At 40.0% G+C, this 19728-nt stretch overlaps 1 protein-coding gene across 1 annotated transcript; it reads left to right on the top strand.

The window, feature by feature from the left end:
- The first annotated feature begins 4761 nt into the window (after positions 1-4761).
- Positions 4762-5136, top strand: LOC118719796 (sperm acrosome membrane-associated protein 4-like). The gene has a single exon (XM_036439564.1). The coding sequence runs from the start codon at positions 4762-4764 to the stop codon at positions 5134-5136; it is 375 nt and encodes a 124-aa protein (XP_036295457.1).
- The last annotated feature ends 14592 nt before the right edge of the window (positions 5137-19728 follow it).

Below are 19728 nucleotides of genomic sequence, written 5' to 3' on the forward strand. Positions count from 1 at the left end.
CCTTGCTCTAGAACACATGTGTCAAACACAAGGCCCGCGGGCCAAATCCGTCCCACCAGGCCTTGCAATGTGGCCCGCACCGCACTGTCATCACTGCACTCCGCTGCGTTTCCATCACAATGACAGTTTATGACTGTTCAGTAAACCATTCAGCCCGCGATTTAGGCTGGATTTTAGATTTTGGCCCCTTCTCTGATTGAGTTCGACACCCCTACTCTAGAAGCTTGAGAATTAAATGGATTGGAAGATAAACCTCTAACCTCTTAATGGTAGATCAAAGGTATTGGATTCTAGAAGTGTCCCTATGATATTGAGAATGCCTAGGGTCAGTTACTTTCCAGTCACTTAACCTTCCCTGAATTTCTAAGGGTCCTTATGAGCCTTTTCTTTGTCCTCCCACCAGTTATTTGCAGGAATTGACAAATGTTTTCTCCTTCTGAACCGGAATTATTCCAAGGTCAAGGCGATGAATCCAGCAGATTGCTGGAAGATTAATTTGTTCAACTGAGGTGGAACATGCAATGAAAAGCAGATTGACACACAGGTTATTTTTGTATGTGAAGTGTCAATAATTATAAAAGCGTAATACATTAATTAGACTGGATGTCCTTCCAGACAACCTTCCAGACGAAGCTGGGGCTGCAAGGGAAGCCCGGGATCTGGATGCCTGCCAGCAGACAGAGGGAAGCCTGTGCCGGCAGCCAGGGGATGAAAGGCCTACCCTTGCATGAATTTTGTGCATTGGGCCTCTAGTACATTTATAAAACTATTTAAATGTTCTATTGAACACCGTCTTGGAAATATTGGAAAGAAGTATTAACTTAAACTTTACCAATATTTTACAAAGAATTAACACAACTTAGCACTTGCCCAAAAGGAAAGAAATATGTACATGTGGGGAACAAGTGCATAGAATGCATTAGCCAAAGAAGGATTACTATCTGAAAATATTTAGCAAGTTCATGGAAAGTTTGAATGAAAGTATACTGAAGAGGACTCACTTAGCCACTAGAGAGGCTGTGGCATAGGAACATAAAAGCCAATTTCCCCCTTTAACAACACAGTGTTGAGACCTTAACAAAATACTTTATATTTACTGTGTGCCATGCACTTTCTACATTTTCCACATTTAATTATTGCACATTTAATTACTCATTTAATAAATCTTCAAAACTATTCTATTAGATGGGTACAATTTCATCCCCATTTTAGAGATAAACAAACGAAATCACAAAGAAGTTAAGCAGCTGGCCCAAGTTCACACAGTTAATAAATTGTGGTACTAAAGTTCCAACTCAGCCTGATTTCAGAATCCATGTTAATCAGCCTCAGCAAGAGCTGACTCCAGACTGATGATTCTAGTTGTGAGGCAAGTTTTGAACATGCCTGACTCCATATTGATGATTCTTGTTCTAAGGCAAGTTAAGACATATCCATGAAGACAATCTTGGCAAAAACCATTATTTTGTCAATAATTACATTTAATTAGAGAGGCTTCCTCTTTGTAAACACAATGGAGCTTCAGAATAATGCTGTTATTTGAGACAACAGCTAGCCTTTGAATAACAGGCAAGCCTATTCAAGTGTGGCTTTTGTGGTTTTCATTAGTAGAAACTGTGACACAAACACTGAATAGTCTTTTTTGGAAGGGTGAAACTCAAATCCCACAGTATTAGAAGGTCATATAGAAATAATATTTTAGCCCAGTATCTGTAAACCAAATGAAACTGACTCAAAGTCAATCCGTGCAAATTCTCAAAGGTGTTCAAGATTCACATAACCGGCGACCACATTATTAGGTTCATGTAGGATCCTGTGCCTAATGCTCAGAGATTATTAGAGTCCTCGTTATGCAAATACAAAAACAGAATTAGGAACTAACTGCTCTGAGGTCAAACAAGGGGTTATCAACCGGGCTGTAGACTTCAAGTCAATCATCTCACCTCTGTTCTCTGTCTTATAAGCCTGCTTCACTACTCACCTCAGTTTAAATGTTAGCAAAAAAAAAAAAAAAAAAAAAAAAAAAATGATGTCAAAAGAGAGAATGAAGATAAAAACACAAGCAATTGCTTCTTTGAACAAGCTTTAGCCTTGAAAGCTAGATGGCAATGGTACTTTTTAGCTCATGATTTAAAGAAAGACTCTATCTAATACTGTCTTTGGCAATACTGATAATTTATAACTAGGTAGTTGCAATGTAAATAATTTAATGGTATAAGACTTACCCTTTCAACTTCATGGACAATAGGGATAAAAAAATGTTGCCATGATGTATTTATAATTATTATTTATATAAGTTGGGATATCTAGAAGGAACACAAATCATTCTAGTTATTTTAAGAAAAAAAAAAGGTTTAGATCAGGGCCATGGGTGTTATGAAATATTGAAAGCAGAAACCAGGACCATCACGGATACAATGAATGAAGAATTCCAATCCCTTGTTTGACCCCAGAGCAGTTAGTTCCTAATTCTGTTTTTGTATTTGCATAACAAGGACTCTAATAATCTTTGAGCATTAGGCACAAGATCCTACATGAACCTAATAATGTGGTCACTGGTTAAATTAGTATGTGACTCTTGAATACCTTTGAGAATTTGCATGGATTGACTTTGAGTCAGTTTCATTTGGTTTACAGATACTGGGCTAAAATATTGTTTTTATATGATCTTCTAATACACTGAATTTGAGTTTCACCCTTCCAAATTTTAGAAAGACTATTCAGTTTTGTGTTTAAGAACATGATACCTTAGATTTGTTCCAAGGATTAGGAGGCTGCCTTTGGACAACTATCTCTGAATACCTACAAGTTGGTTACTTCATTCTGAAACCCTGATTTTGATTGACTGTCACCATGTTTTCTAGACATGCTATTAGCCTCACAACCTCTCTGAGTCGGCAGAAACAGCATTTGAGTGAATCTCATATGAGTGAATCTAGTTGCAAGGAGCCATTTCATATTCAGCATCCTAACTGAAAGGGAGTTTGGGAAATGTAGGGTTTTTTGTGTTTTCTTTTCCAGCTTTTTGCAGAATGGATGCTACCATGTTTCCCTGATAATAAGAAATCCTCCGAAAATAAGACCTACTTACAGGTTTCCTTCTTAGTGAAATATATGGCATCCCCCTGAAAATAAGCCCCCCCCCCTAGGCTAAACATGAGAGATTTGGTCCACTGATTCTGAAAGAAATGGAGTCACAAGAAATTCACCAGGAAATTCAGGAATTGGATTGTTATGATGATGTTCCAGAAGATGATGACATGATTGTCATTGAATAAATGAGTAAATTCTTGATACTGTAGGATTCACAGTTTGTCTGGATTGTGTTGACAACTACTGTACTACCATACTGTATACAGGTAATAAATTTCCTTTATTTTCATTTAACAATAAATGTGTACCGTATTCTTCTTCATGGAAAAATAAGACATCCCCTGAAAATAAGACCTAGAGCATCTTTGGGAGCAAAAATTAATCTAAGACACTGTCTTATTTTCAGGGAAACAGGGTACATAGAAACACATAGGAATCAATGAAGGATTCCAATCATATTCAGCATGGTGTTGGTGTTTATAAAACTTAATTACAGAAAAAACACATCTTAAACAAGCTTTTGAAATACTTTGCTTACCATTGCATGTGAGGAGAAAGGGGAGGGACAGAAGGCAAGTGAATAAATTTATGCTATGTTTTATTTCTGTGTCAAGCTATGTAGCATGGAGAAGAGCCAAAAACTAAAGTTTGTGCTTTTTTATTCCTTAATTTTAAAATGTTAAAAATGTTCATATTCCTGGATGAAGCCATGTTTTAAGCACCTATCAGTTAATACCTTTAAAGTTATTTACAGGATTGATAGCAGGGTCCAGGGGAGGGCTTCAGAGACAAATTTTACCCATTTCATATTTTTGCCCTAAAAAAAATGTAATGCTAAGTGTAACTCAGACCCAGGTTCAAATACCAGACCCTCTTCTTATGTGATCTTAAACAAATTGCTTAGACTTCCGATATCTTAATGATTTTATGTGATAAGGATGAGAATAGCATACTTATAGCATTTTCTGATAATTAAATTAACCAATTTTGTAATATTTACAGTCAGGGTGATAATAACAAATACAAAGCAATTTAAAGTTGGGGGGGGGGGTCAGGAAGAGATTAACCAAACAACTTATATGCATATAAGCATAACTCATGGACATAGACAATAGTACAGTGAAGGCTTTCAGGGGAACAGGATGGAGGGTGGAGTCAATGGAGGGGTAGAAGAAAAGCTGAAGTACTTTCAACAATAATGATAAATTAAGCACACACACACAACTAACAGAAACTAAACTGTCCTAGGAGAACAACATGGTGTCAGGCAGGACCAGAGTGAGTGTAAGAGTGTGAGTGAGTGAGTGACCATGTGGGATGACAATGTCCTTGCTCCCTGGCAGGTCAGTGGCCCAACTGTCCCTCAGAAGGTGACACTCCTCCCCCACCTATGACCTCACTTGCAGAGTGACCAGTGGAACCCTGAAAGGGTCTGTGAGGTCACCCCATTCCGCTCCACAAAGACTCATCGGGCAACAGCCCGTGGCTTATTTCTGTCCAAGGGATACTTCAGAGACCCTAGGACTTGAGAGCCGTGATCACAAAGAAGCTCCTGAGAAGGACACAGAGGGTTGGGAACCAAGGACACTCCAACTGCTGACCCCGAGAGGCCAGAATCAGGGCCAAAGGTCTTCAGCAGTTCAGGAGGCCCACCGCTGCCAGGCTACCATGGCCCTCGGCTGGCTACTGCTTCTTGTGTTGTCTCTGTCCCCTGTCACAACAGGTATCAAGGCGTGCGAGTTCTGTGATATGATCGAGTCCTCCACCTGCACCGGCATCAGCATGCCCTGTGCCGATGATGAGAGGTGCTTCACGAGCTACGGGATAATCCCTGGCCTCGGTCCCATCATCAACAAAGGCTGCAAGTTATCCACTTCATGTGGCCACCTTCAAGAGTCTGTCCTCTACAAGCATAACACCTACAAGCTCAGCTCCAGATGCTGCAAAGGCGAACTGTGTAACCGGGTCCAAACCATCTCCGGCAGCCTGAAGTTGGGGGCCACCACCTGCCTGGTGTTGGGCATGCTGTTATTGCTTTATTGACTGTGATCAGCATGGAGGGCAAGGCCTGAGCCTGGTCTCCAGGCTCCCCTGTTTCTTATACCCCATGTCCTCTTTCTTTCCCCCAATAAATGGTCAGATGCCTTCAACAATCTCTTGTGGTCCTGGTTTCATTTATTCAAGCGCAGGGCCCCATGAAACATCCTGAGGCCTGATTTAGTGGTGGGGACCATGTCAGTGGGTTTGACTGTACTGTACTTCATTGGTTCTAAGATACGTTATCTTTTCACATTTTGATCAGGATGCTTCCTTTCATTGGTGGTACTTTAGAGTCAATCAAATATGGTAAAAATAATATTCATAAACAAGTGAAATAAGCCAAAGAAAGAAAAATAACACATGATCTCACCTATAAATGGAATATAATACACATAATAAAATGATGAACAAAATAGGTCTAGAAGCATGGAAGCATGGAATAGACTGACATATCTCAGAGGGGAGGGGCAATTTCTTTATGAAAAAAAGAAACTACCAGGCTGAAACCAGTTTGGCTCATTGGATAGAGCATCGGTCTGAGGACTGAAGGGTCCCAGGTTCAATTCCGGTCAAGGGCATGTACCTTGGTTGTGGGCACATCCCCAGTAGGGGGTGTGCAAGAGGCAACTGGTCAGTGTTTCTCTCTCATTGATGTTTCTAGCTCTCTATCCCTCTCTCTTCCTCTGTGAAAAATCAATAAAATATATATAAAAAAAGAAAGTACCAGAACATAGAATAAATTTGAACCATCATAGAGTAACAAAGTAGATTTGGAGTTTTATAGATAATAGAATTGGTAGAGAAACATTGAAAACAGAGGGAAAAAGTTTGAGATGATAGATGGGAAGAAAATGATGAGGAGCTAGTCTAGAGAAACCCTCAAGAAATAAATTAGCCATAGCTGGTTTGGCTCAGTGGATAGAGAATCCGACTGCAAACCGAAGAGCCCCAGGTTCAATTCCGACCAAGGGCATGTGCCTGGATTGAGGGCTCTATCCCCAGTTGGGCGGGCAGGAGGGGTGGGGGCAGGGGGGGCAGGAGGCAGCAGATGAATGATTCTCTCTCATCATTGATGTTTCTATCTTTCTATACTTCTCCTTTCCTCTCTGAAATCAACTTATATCCTATCTAATAAGAGTAATATGCAAATTGACCATACCTCTGCTACACCCACAAGCTACGTCCATCAGCCAATCAGGAGCGAGAATGCAAATTAACTCAACCAAGATGGCTGCGGCCATGGAGTAAGCAGGAGGCTTGGGTTTCCCTGGCAATGGAGGAAGCCAAGCTTCCTGCACACCCTGGCTGGCCCAGGCCTCTGCTCAAGGCTACAAAGTTTCAATTATAGAAGATAAATAAATTCCAGATACCAGGGCCTCTGCTTGGGTCACCAGAGGGCCTGAAAACCACCAAAGGTCCCTTGCTCAGGCCATGACATCCTTCAGCTGGCCTCCACCCATGCAGCAGGCCTCTATCTTCCTATCTAATAAAAGAGTAATATGCAAATTGACTGTCACTCCAACACACAAGATGGCTGCCCCCATGTGGACACAAGCTGGCTGCCACAAGATGGCCAGCAGGGGAGGGCAGTTGAGAGGGACCAGACCTATAAGGGAGGGCAGTTTGGGGTGACATCCTGCAGGGGAGGGCAGTTAGGGGTGACCAGGCTTGCAGAGGAGGGTAGTTAGGGGTGACTGGGCTTGCAGGGAAGGGTCGTTGGGAGAACCTAGGCCAGCAGGGGAGAGAAGTTGGGGGGGACTAGACCTGCAGGGGACGGCAGTTGGGGGTGAGCAGGAGAGGGCAGTTAGGGGTAACCAGGCCTGTAGAGGAGGACAATTAGGGCAAACAGGCTGGGTGTGGAGCATTTAGGTATCAATCAGGCTGGCAGGGGAGTGATTAGAGGGTGATCAGGCTGGCAGGCAGAAGCAGTTAGGGGCAATGAGGAAGGCAGGCAGGTGAACAGTTGGGAGCCAGCAGTCCTGGATTGTGAGAGGGCACTTGGACATCCCTTGAGGTATCCAGATTGGAAAGGGTGCAGGCTGGGCTGAGGGACAACCCCCCCCCCCCCAATGCATGAATGTCATGCACAGGGCCACTAGTATGTATGTGTATATATATATATATATATATATATATATATATATATATATATATATATGAAAATACACACACACACACACACATACACACACACACACACACACACACATATATATACATACATACATACATACTAGAGGCCCGGTGCAGGCTTTGTCACCCCAAACTGCCCTATATATTAAAAGACAGGGACTATGTAAAATCTCCTTATAACATGCTAATCTAGTTAGAGCTCATGATGGTATTTACAAGTAGAGAAATTATGTGAAGTTCTTTTCTGTGGAATGCTTTTTTTCAGGGTATAGCTGGACTAAGTTGCTTATAGAAAACAAACCTGTTTTATTTTTATTTGTTTGTTTTTAAATTATAAGACATAGCATACTAAAAAAATTACAATGTTAGCTATGTAATGATTATATCATGCAATGGAGATCTTTATGTCTGAAAGAATTTTCTTTGTGTAAATGATGTCTCACATGCATTACTTAGACAACTTATATGTAAACTAAAGGCCCAGTGCACGAATTCATGCACCAGTGGGTTCTCTCGGCCTAGCCTGCGGGATGGGGCCGAAACTGGCTCTCCAACATTCCCCAAAGAGTATGTCCAGCCCGTCTGGCTCAGTCCTGATCAGCTGAACCTCAGCCTAACTTACCAATTGGAGCATTTGCCCCCTGGTGGTCAGTGCACATCATAGCAACTTGTCAACTGGACATACCCTAGAGTCCTCCCATGGTTTCTCCCCTGCTGAACAACCTCCCACATCCCTTCCCAGACCTGATCACGCACTGGTGGGGTCCTTTGGCCTGGCCTCTGCCCTCTCGCAATCTGGGACCCCTCAGGGGATGTTGGAGATCCAGTGGTCAGTGCACATCATGGTTGAGTGGTCAACTGTCTGCCCCCTGGTGGTCAGTACACATCATAGCGAGTGGTTGTGTAGCCTTACCATAACATTAGCATATTAAGCTTTGATGGTAAACTCTGTAGTTCTAAAGAGTCTGGTTTAACAATTTGACCTTGCAAATTACGTCATTAGCATAAATGATTCATTTAGCAGATAGTGGGTGGAACATATCCATTAAAGCAGTGGTTCTCAACCTTTCTAATGCCACAACCCTTTAATACAGTTCCTCATGCTGTGGTGACCCCCAACCATAAAATTACTTATATTGCTACTTCATAACTGCAATTTTGCTACTGTTATGAATTGTAATGTAAATATCTGTGTTTTCTGATGGTCTTGGGCAACTCTGCTAGTGGTTCTCAACCTGTGGGTCAAGACTTATATTTGGTGTAATAAAAGTTTGTTGTTGGAGAAGGGAGTTACAATAAATTTTTGGAGAGTTTTAAATGAGAGGCTTTGGAATTTGGATTTCATAATAAGGGTATGATAGTGGCTGATGAAAGAGAATGATGTGTTTCAATCCAGTAAAACAGCATAGACAACAACAGGAAAGAAATGAGATTTTAGAAGACTTTCATCTGAAGGTCTTCTAGATGACTGTAATAATTCAGCTAAAAGTGATTAAAATACTGTGAGATCTTGAACAGATGATTATGAAATTATAATTAAAATAAACAGTTCTTAGGGATTTATTGCTTATAAAAATGTGTTTAAAATAGTTATGGACTGGTTAAAAGGTAATGCCTGGGACAGAAACAGGTAGGTTTAGAATTAGTTTAATATAGGATGAATGTTAAAGACCAATGAATTAAAGGAACTCATGGAACACACAGGTGCACACACACTCTCTCACAGACACGTATATATACATAATCCATGCTTGGAAATTTAGAGATATACAGTCGATTTCATAGTGTAAACTAGAGCTACCAAGATAATTAGCAAGTCCTTTAAGAGTGAATAGGATATGTAGTGAATTTATGCATGATTGAAAGAAAACTACAAAATCATAGGAATGGTCCCAATAGTCCTTCTCCGATTCTCCCTCCTCTGCTTACAAAGTGTGACAAATTTGTATAGTCACATTTTAAATTATCGACACATTTTGAACCATGGTATTTCTGTGCCATTGCCCCAGTATATTGGCTCCTTGTCTTGTTTTAAAGGGGAAATTTCTAGGGTGTAAGTTAAGACTCAAAACATCATTTGAAGCAAAATTCTGTGTCCTGTGATAACTCCACACTCTGGCTGTAGCACCTTGTTCTTCACTCCATCCCTCTTGTGACCATTTGTGTCCATTAAAAGCAAATTTGTTTATAAATGGTTCATGATTCCCACAGCTGATATATCAGAAGTGAGTCTCTCTCCCCTTGGTATAGAAGGACCAAGCAGAGGAGTGGTGCATTGTGGTCAACAGAATAGCGGTCCCTCAAAGATGTCCAGGTCCTAGCCCCTGAAAATTATGAATATGTTACATTACCTAGAAAACGGAACTTTCCAGATGTGACTAAATTAAGGATTCTGAGATTGAGGATGTATATGATATTTTCCAGGTGAGTCGTATGTAGCCACAAGGGTCCTTAAAACAGGGGGGCAGTAGAGTTAAAGCAGTACAAGAGATGTGATAATAGAAACACAACTTGGAGTGATGCCACTGTGAGTAAGGAACCAAGAACTAGGAAATACATGCAGCCTCTAAAACCTGAAAAGGCATATGCCAAAGCAAATTCTTCACTGATACAGCTCCTAAGGCAATGGAAACTAAGAAGAAAATAAACAAATGGGAATGCATCAAAATAAAAAGCTTTTTCACAGCAAAAGTAACCATCAACAAAACAAGAAAGCCCACTGCATGGGAGAACGTATTTGCCAATGTTATCACCGATAAGGGCTTAATCTCCAACATTTACAGGGAACTGATACAACTTAACAAAAGGAAGATAAACAACCCAATCAAAAAATGGGCAACTGACCTAAGATGCTTTTCAAAAAAGATGGAAGGAAGGCCAAGAGGCATGTGAAAACATGCTCAAAGTCACTAATCATCCAGGAGTTACAAATCAAACTGTCAATGCAGTACCATCTCAAACCTGTCAGACTGGTTATCATCAACAAATCATCAAATGACAAGTGCTGGTGAGGATGTGGAGAAAAAGGAACCCTCGTACACTGCTGGTGGGAATGTTGACTGGTGCAGCCACTGTGGAGAACAGTATGGAGTTTCCTCAAAAAACTAAAAATGGAACTCCCATTTGACCCAGTGATCCCACTTCTAGGAATATATCCCAAGAAACTAGAAACATCAATCAGAGTTCATAGCTGCACAATTTACAATAGCTAAGATTTGTAAACAGTCTAAGTACCCATTAGCAGATAAGTGGATTAAAAAACTGTGGTACATCTACACAATGAAATACTATGCTATGGTAAAAAAAAAAAAAAGAAAAAAAAAAAAAAAAAAAAAAAAAAAAAAAAAAAAAAAAAAAAAAAAAAAAAAAAAAAAAAAAAAAAAAAAAAAAAAAAGAAAAAAAAAGAAGAAGTTTTTACCATTTGCAACAGCACGGATGGACCTGGAGAGCATAGTGCTAAGTGAAATAAGCCATGCAGAGAAAGATAAATATCACATGATCTCACTCATTTGTGAAATATAATGAACAACATAAACTGATGAACAAAAACAGATCCAGAGACAGAAAAGCATCAATCAGACCATCAAACCTGAGAAGGAAGGTAGGGAAAGTGGGGGTAAGAGAGAGAGAACCAAAGGACTTGTATGCACATAAACCTAACCAATGGACACAGCCAACAGGGGGGTGAGGTCATGAATGAAGGGGATGGGGGGGTTAATGGGGAGTAAGGACACTTATGTAGCACCTTAATCAATAAAGAAATTTTAAAAATAAATAAAACCTGCAAAAGGCAATGCTCCCTTAGAGCATCCAGGAAGAATGAGCTCTGCTGATACCTTGTATTTCACTCAGTTAGAATGATTTTACATTTCTGATGGCCAGATAATAAATTTGTGCTGTTTTAAGTCAATGATTTCGTGATCATTTGTTACAGCAGTGATAGGAACCTAATACAGGCTTCTAATCATGTTTGCATCACCTATATCATCTTGGTTAGGGAGACAGCATTTGGCTTACTTACAAAAAGAGAGAAAACATTTCTATAGACAAACTGTTCTTATGTGTAGAAAGTTATCTCTGACCCAGTGTACATTTTACATTCCAAATTTTAAAACCTGAATATAATATGACCCTTGTGACTCCCCCCACCCCAGAGGGTAGAAAAACAGCATTATTCTACAAGAAAGTTCCCAATTCACAGGCTAACCCAAACTTACCTTTTAGCATCTCAGTTCCCTAGGTCTGTGGTCTGCAAACTGCGGCTCACGAGCCACACACGGCTCTTTGGCCCCTTGAGTGTGGCTCTTCTACAAAATACCACAGCCTGGGCGAGTCTATATTGAAGAAGTGGCATTAGAAGAAGCTTAAGTTTAAAAAATTTGGCTTTCCAAAGACATTTCAATCGTTGTACTGTTGATATTTGGCTCTGTTGACTAATGAGTTTGCCGACCACTGCCCTAGGTGATTATCACAAATGGAAACTTTTGAAGATATCCTCTGGGATAAATCAGAAGCATTAAGATTAAAAAGGCCCAAGAAAATGCCAGTAACACGGCAACTGAAGTTTTACTGATGACTTTAGGGAGAATGCCTCCATTTGATTTGAGGAAGAGGGACAGATCATCTTGATCAAGGAAAATCGCTTCTCAACTGGGGGCAATCTCTCCCTCGGGATACTTAGTAATGTCTGGAGACAATTTTGGTTGTCACAACTCTGATAATGATATTGGCATCTTGTGGATAGAGGCTAGGCATACTGCTGAACATCCTATAATACACAGGAAAGTCCCCTCTCCTACCAAAAAAGAATGATCCAGCCCTAACCAGTTTGGCTAAGTGGATAGAGCATAGGCCTGTCGACTCAAGGGTCCCAGGCTCTATTCCAGTCAAGGACATGTACCTTGGTTGCAGGCACACCCCCAGTATAAGTGTGCAGGAGGCAGCTGATTGATGTTCCTCTCTCATCAATGTTTCTAACTCTCTATCCCTCTTCCTTCCTCTCTGTAAAAACCAATGAAATGTATTAAAAAAAAAAAAAAAAAGAATGATCAAGTCCAAAATACTGATACTGCTGAGTTGAGAAAACCTGGCATAGAGTGAGTAAGCCTGTGTGACCATACTTATTTTTTAGAAAAGGAAATGGAAACTAAAAGAAATATTCAAATTTATGTCATCTGAGTCCTAATTGGATACTTGTTTGGTATCCCCTCTCTATCATTAGAGAAAATTAATATACTCTCATATATACTGAGTGTTTGTAAAAGTAGAAGACTTTTTAAGCCCTTCAAAAAGTTTAATGGAAATTTGTAGCTCTTAGATAGAGCAAGTCTTTCTAAGTAATTCAAGTTAAGTCAGCTGTATCATTGGTTTAGACAAACAAATAGCTTTTTGTTCAAATATAAGCCTAACTTCATGAGTTTTCTTAGCAAGTGCTCCATGGATCAACACCTGTGGAGGATGGGGAAGAAGAAAACTTTGACACAGAGAAAGGCTGGTCTGCCATCTCAACAATGACCTCAGCAGACCCCAAGGGGAGCTCTGAGATGAGATGGTCCTTCACAATTGTCCTAAGTTGGGGAAAGAGGTCGGGTCTTTATTACCCCATTATCAACAAGCCATAGGATGCAGTCTGCCCCCTGAGAAGGGGGCTAGAGTTTGAGTGAGGAAATATCCAAGGAGAGCTCACAGAATACACAGGTGGTATACGCAGCACCCAGAAAGAGTACAATGAGGCTTAATTGAAGGGGATAAACTATGATGTGGGTACAAAGTAAAGTTTGGGTATAATGCTGTTGAAGAGGTATTTGCGCTAAAACTTGGACTGTGATAAGTATTATTCCAAGTAACAAAGCTAAGGAATTACTTTCCAGGCAGAGGGAACAGCCTAAGCGACCATTACAATCAAACGGACAATTGGAAAGGCTGCATGGGGCTTCTAGGCTGGCAGGGGGGTTAGTGAGGGACAACAAAATGACTGAACAGCAAGCTGCGTGGGGCAACCAGGCTGGCAGGAGGCAGTGAGGAGCGACCAAAGACTGAACATCAGGCTGCATGGGGCAACCAGGCCAGCGGGGTGGGGGTAGGGGGCAGTTGGGGTCAACAAGGCCAGTGGGGGGGGGGAGCAGTGAGGAGCAATCAGGCCAGCAGGCAGAGGTGCTTAAGGGTGATCAGGCTGGCAGGGGGCAGTTAGGGGCAATCAGGCAGACAGGCACGTGAGTAGTTAGGAGCCAGTGGTCCAGGATTGTGAGAGGGTTGTCCGACTGCCAGAATTGGGCCTAAACCAGCAGTTGGATATCCCCTGAGGGGTCCTAAATTGGAGAGGGTGCAGGCAGGGCTGAGGGGCCCTCGCACCCACCTTTGTGCATGAATTTCCTGCACCAGGCATCTAGTACTAGTATAAAGTAATGAAGTCAAAAGCACAAAGAATAATATGTGTTAAAATTTATTCAATGTGGAGCTTAAGATAATTGTTAGAGAGGGAGAAGGTGGGGTTAAAGAATGAGGTGGGAAGTGATTTTAAAAGGGCCTGTAAACTAGAACAAGAAATAGGGAATTTCTCCTATTAAGAAATCTAGATCTAACAATGACTTTAAAGGGAAGAAGTAATGGGCTTTAAAAAGAAGGAAAAAAACAAAAACAAAACAGAAGAACAAAAAAGAAGAAGATAATCCTGCAAGCATTGAGGATGGGTGATTGGCATAGAAGGAAAACTAGGGCAGAACAATGCATTTGCAGTAACTTGAACATTAAATTGTGATAATGAGTCAAAATAGTTTTCAAGGACAAAAAAGAATCTGATATAAAGTAAATGATGAAGCATAGGTTTCAGGAAAATTTCAAGAGCCAATTTAGCCCTCCTACCTACACTTGCTACAACACTGCCCAGGAAGCAGAGGCCTTTTCTAATTTTAGCACCAACATGAAATAATAAATTTTAGCACTGAGGAATTCAGATAGGAGCTTTGAATATACAAAGGCTTCCCAATATAGACCAAAAAGGTGCATTTGAGTGACAAACATGCGAACATGAAGGGCAACCCACAATAATCAGTCATCTAACCCTATTAAATGGCAACTAATGGTGTGGATGAAATCTTTCTCCCTCATCATCAGGTAAACAAGCTAACAAAAACCCCATGGCACAAGATAGGGAATATATGTACTGGAGCTTAATACTTGCGAAGCAGAAAAATATTTGTTATTAAGTATATTATATAATGAACTAGTTTGTGATGTTAATCCAAGAAAAAATAGTCTTTAAAAAACACAAGAGATAAAATATCAGCTAGAACAGCCTGACAAGAAGAATTTGGTGACAGAGAGAAATCGATTCATTTGATAAATATTTGAACCTTATGTTGGCAGGCCTAAGAGGCAGACCTTAAAAAGAGGATTCATCAACAAATGATTTTAGTCAGAGCTCCCAGAAAAGACTAGTTAGGGGAATGGTGGGAACCAGAAAGAGAACGGGGAGAATTAAAGCAATCTCCAAGTTTCAGCCTGAAGTATAAGTTGCACCTCTAGTATTCTCAGAGTCTTTGGCTACACCTCACCCAAAGTGGCTATATAAACTCCCAGCCGCTCCAGCTCTGTGTGCCTCAGCAACGTTCCAGTAGCCAAAGGATTTAGATACAACTCAGGAGTTAGAAACAAAGGACAGATTAGCTGGGGTACAGGCACACAGAAATGGTAGAAGAGATGCTAGGGGTTCTGAGCATCTATGGTAAAGTCACAATGGGCCGGTGCTATGACTAAATGGGTGAGCAATGGAGAAAATGTGCCTACAATAATAGAACTTGTATTCTAGGTTGGGAAGTGAAGACTATAATGAAAGAAACAAAAATATAAACAGGATATCTGTGGCTTACATAGATATGATAAAGTGAATTAACATGTAATAGAGAAAATGGGGACAGGGTATCTTTTTTATACTATGGGGTCAGAAACTTGTTCAGATACATGAAGCTTGCATCTTAATAAAATAATAACAGAATTAGCTAACATGGAAATACATAATAATAAAAGTATAATATGCTAATTAGACAAGATGTCCTTCCAGACAATGCCAGGGCTGCAAAGGAAGCCTGGGTCCTGGGTGTAAAAGGGAAGCCGGTGCTGGCAGCCAGGGGAAGGAAGGCCTACTCTTGCATGAATTTTGTGCATCGAACCTCTAGTATTGTAATAAAAGCATAAACATAGTAGAATAAAATCTATATTAAAGCATACAAGAAAAAAGTACACAAAACATAGACTCCAAGTCAACATAGCAAGCTATCTCAGATAATGACTTAAAACAGGAGTGTTTATGGCCTCATGTGTTGAAATAGGAAATAAAGCCTGAAATGTAAGAAGAATGGGATTCACATCAAAGCTCCCACTTATAGGTACAGTTCCCTAAGGGGCACACCTTCAGTGGGTAAACTAGTAAACAATGGGAGCAATGCATATCTGTCTTCATCAGGACTTTGCACAAAACAAGAAGGACAAACAAAACCCCAAATGCTTAACCACTCATCTGTATTCCAATGGATCTGGGTCTAAATTCACACTATCTGTACAGCTCCCAAAAAAATCCAAGATGGAAAAGTAGATTATATGATCCTCAGATGATAGTGTGTTGGGTTCCTAGCAGAAGCAAATACAAATTTTCACTGAAACAATGCACTATAAATAAAGGCACCAAAATTCCAAGAAACATGAGCTCACAATAAATAGGAAATCACTAATTACTTGGGTAAGACAAGTAAACTATGAAGAAGAACCAAGAATCAACAAAGTACAAAACCAGACCCACAAAAATGGGAAATTTTATCAGTTATAAAATATACATTTGCTTAATGAATTTTATTTTTATTGAATTTTCATTGGGGTGACATTAGGTAATAAAATTATATAGTTCTCAGGTGTACAATTCTATAAAACATCATCTGTACACTGAATGGCCAGGTTATTATGATCTCTGAATATAATAATATGTATATTAGAGGCCCAGTGCATAAATTTGTGCATGGGTGAGGTATGGCCAGCCTGGCCAGAGGGAGGGAGTCATGGGCAGTTGGTTGGCCTGCCTGCTGGTTGAACTCCTGTTCGAGGGGACAATTTGCATATTAGTCTTTTATTATATAGGATATACATTGAGTGGCCAGGTTATTATGCATTCAAAGATCATAATAATCTGGCCACTCAGTGTATATTGTATAGTGCGTTCACCATCTTAAGTCAAGCCTCTTTCCAGCACCATTTATCCCCACTTTAACTCCTTCTATCTGCTCCCACCTCACTTTCCCTCTGCTAACCACCATATTATTGTCTGTGTCAATTAGTGGTGTGTATTTTTTCTTAATTAATCCCTTCACTTTTTTCACCCAGCAATTCCTCTACTTAATGTATTTATAGGACTGAATGATTAACAAAAGAAGAAGAAATATAAAAATCATCAATGTTCCTGATGCTGTCCAATTTGAAAACATAGGCTTAGTTATTTCCCAAACATATTTTGAATGACTAGGCAAAAACATTATTGATGCACTTGCAAACCAGATATAGTTTGTTGATTTTAGAAACCACTATAATGATCCACTGTATCATGGGGCATAAAGTTTGGAAACTGCATTTCTCAGACTTCACTGCCAGCAGTTCCATCTAGATCCTGCCAAGGAAAGGCACCTGCAAGAGATATGGATGGCATAAGACAAGAAGAACATTATTTTTCTCTGGCAACTGCATCTGGGGAAAAGGCATCAGTAAATGCTAGATTTCCTGAAATCCACCCTCCTGATTTCTTAAAAATATACTTTTATTCATTTCAGAGAAGGAGAAGGAGAGAAAGGGATAGAAACATCAATGATGAGAGAGAATCATTGATAGGTTGCCTCCTGCATGCCTTCCCTTGGGGAGCGAGCCCATAGCCTGGACATGTGCCCTGACAGGAAATAAAACCTCGACCTCCTGATTCATAGGTTGACCCTCAACCACTGGGCCACCCTCCTGATTTTTGTCCCCCTATTTTTGTGTGAGCCTCTAAGTCTCAATATTAAACCTCTTCCTATTGGAAATACCTATAGTAGTTGCTGTTTTCCTGAACAAATTTGGCCAGTGGTCTAAGAGACATATTTAAGGACAGAAGTAAGAATGAGTAACATTACCCACAAGGAACTTTTAAACAGAGTCCTGACAGTAATGATTTATAGTCAGGGCTGAATATTAAAAATAGGATTAAATATTGAGGTTCAGAAACTTGAGACCAGCAATGCAACAGCTGTGCAAACTCTGCTGAACCTCTTCACTAATGCCAAGACAAAACAGGCACAAATAGACAGATTCTGCAATATAATTAGGGGAATTTTTCAACTTATAAAAAATGGATCATCATAAATATTCTAAAACCCTGAACAAGATGTCAGACTCCATCAAATTAATGTGATCACAAACAAGATGATAAATTGGGCAAATGTCAAGTTTAAGAGCCTAAGTCACTGCCAAAAGTAGGCTTATATCTATAATGAAAAACTCTGTGGCCATGTTAACTGGTGACTCCCTAGTGATTATTTCAAGTATTTAATTGTGACCTTTCAGATTTCAGGAAATGTGCACTATTTTTTAGATTCTGCAAATGTTGCTGAACATGGACCCTGAGAGTTAAGGGAATATGCTCAAATTTTCCTTAACAGGAAAAAATGAACTCTATAATATTCAGGCTTCTGGATTATAGAGTTTTTGCACACACACACTCAAAAAAAAAAACACAGTAAAACTTTTTAACCTTTTAGAGTCTTCAAGTACAAGGGATGTAGAAATCACTTTTAAACCATCATAATTGAGAGTTTCCATCCCACATCATACCAAGTATATTAGAATGTACTCGTATCTCACAGTTAATATAACATTATATTTAAAGGATTTTTACCAGTTCGGTTTTGAAATTATCTCTGCATCATTTGTTTAATGTATAATTGGGCATGACATATCAGCACTTACACTGCATACTTGAAAATTCTAGCAAAATGAGAGTTTTTCTTTTCATATTTTAGAGATGATTCTTTATTTCATATATCAGACAATTTCATAAGCCCTTCAGACACTCTGCGTGGTATGAGACATGAATCCCTCCCAATAAACAATTTTCAGCTTCAGCTGAGAGTATGAATTCATATGGTCAGCTAACTGTTGACAAATTTTCTTCTTCCCAGTTAAAGCCACTAAAAAGGGATGAAGAGAAAGACCTCAATTTATCTGCCCATCCCTCTTTACATTTAGAAGTCTACCTTGACTCTGGTCTTAAGCAATCAGTCTCTTCCATATCCCACAGGCCAAAAGTGTTCTCCCTAGAACCTGGCTACTACCTGATACCCAGAAATCTCGTGGCCACTTTCTTTCAGGCTTTACGGTTTCACCCACTCCAGTTTGGCTGTTAAGGAGTTGGAGTGAACATCATCAAAAAGGATCTGGAGTTCAGACCACTGTCACTATTCAGATGTAAGTGCCTTGTTAGGCCTTCTGGCTGACACTTCTGGCCTTTTCTACTATACCACTACCTTTCTTAGAGAGCAGGTGTTTTGAAAATTGCCTTCCAGGGTTTTAAAAATTGGTTTCCTCCACTAGTAATCATGACTTTTATAGTACAAATGCATGGATAGATATCAGTTTCAATGAGAAATGCTATTCTTCTCCATCTATTTACTCATCTTTCTAGCACAATAGCAGTTGATAAGATGTCTGGCCCTTTAGAATAGGGGGCTTTTATCAAAAAGCTATGTTGGGTCTGACACTATGTTAGGGGCTTCATAAATATTCTAGTCTAATCATCATAATACAATTATATCAAGTATATGCATTCATTGTTCTATTTTAAAACTAAACAACAAAGTTATCAGCTTGCAAGTAGCTATTTTCCAATCTTTGGTTGTAAGAATGTAAATCTTGCCCTGGCTGGTTTGGCTCAGTGGATAGAGCATTGGCCTTGGGACTGAAGGGTCCCAGGTTCAATTCCAGTCAAAGGTGTGTACCTTGGTTGTGTGCACATCCCCAGTGGGAGGTGTGCAGGAGGCAGCTGATCAATATTTCTCTCTCATCGATGTTTCTGGCTCTCTATCCCTCTCTCTTCCTCTCTGAAAAAAATAAACAAAATATTTTTAAAAAGAATGTAAATCTTCTGATGTCAAAGACCATTGGGGTCCCACTACCTCTCCCACTGCCTCTGTTTACAAAGTATTTTTACCCCTTTTTGTTGACTTTATTGGGGTGACACTGGCTAACAGAATTATACAGGTTTTAGGTGCACAACTCCACAACACATCATCTATACACTGGATTGTGTGTTCACCACCCCAAGTCAAGTCTCTGTCCATCACCATTTACTCCCCCTTACACCCTCCTCCACCTCTCCCCCACCAACCTGCCCCCAGCAGTCACCACACTGTTGTCTGTATCCATGGGTTGTTCTTTGTCTTTTCGCTCAATTCC

Source organism: Pipistrellus kuhlii, unplaced genomic scaffold (assembly GCF_014108245.1).
Source record: "Pipistrellus kuhlii isolate mPipKuh1 unplaced genomic scaffold, mPipKuh1.p scaffold_m20_p_16, whole genome shotgun sequence".
In the NCBI taxonomy this organism is placed as follows: Eukaryota; Metazoa; Chordata; class Mammalia; order Chiroptera; family Vespertilionidae; genus Pipistrellus; species Pipistrellus kuhlii.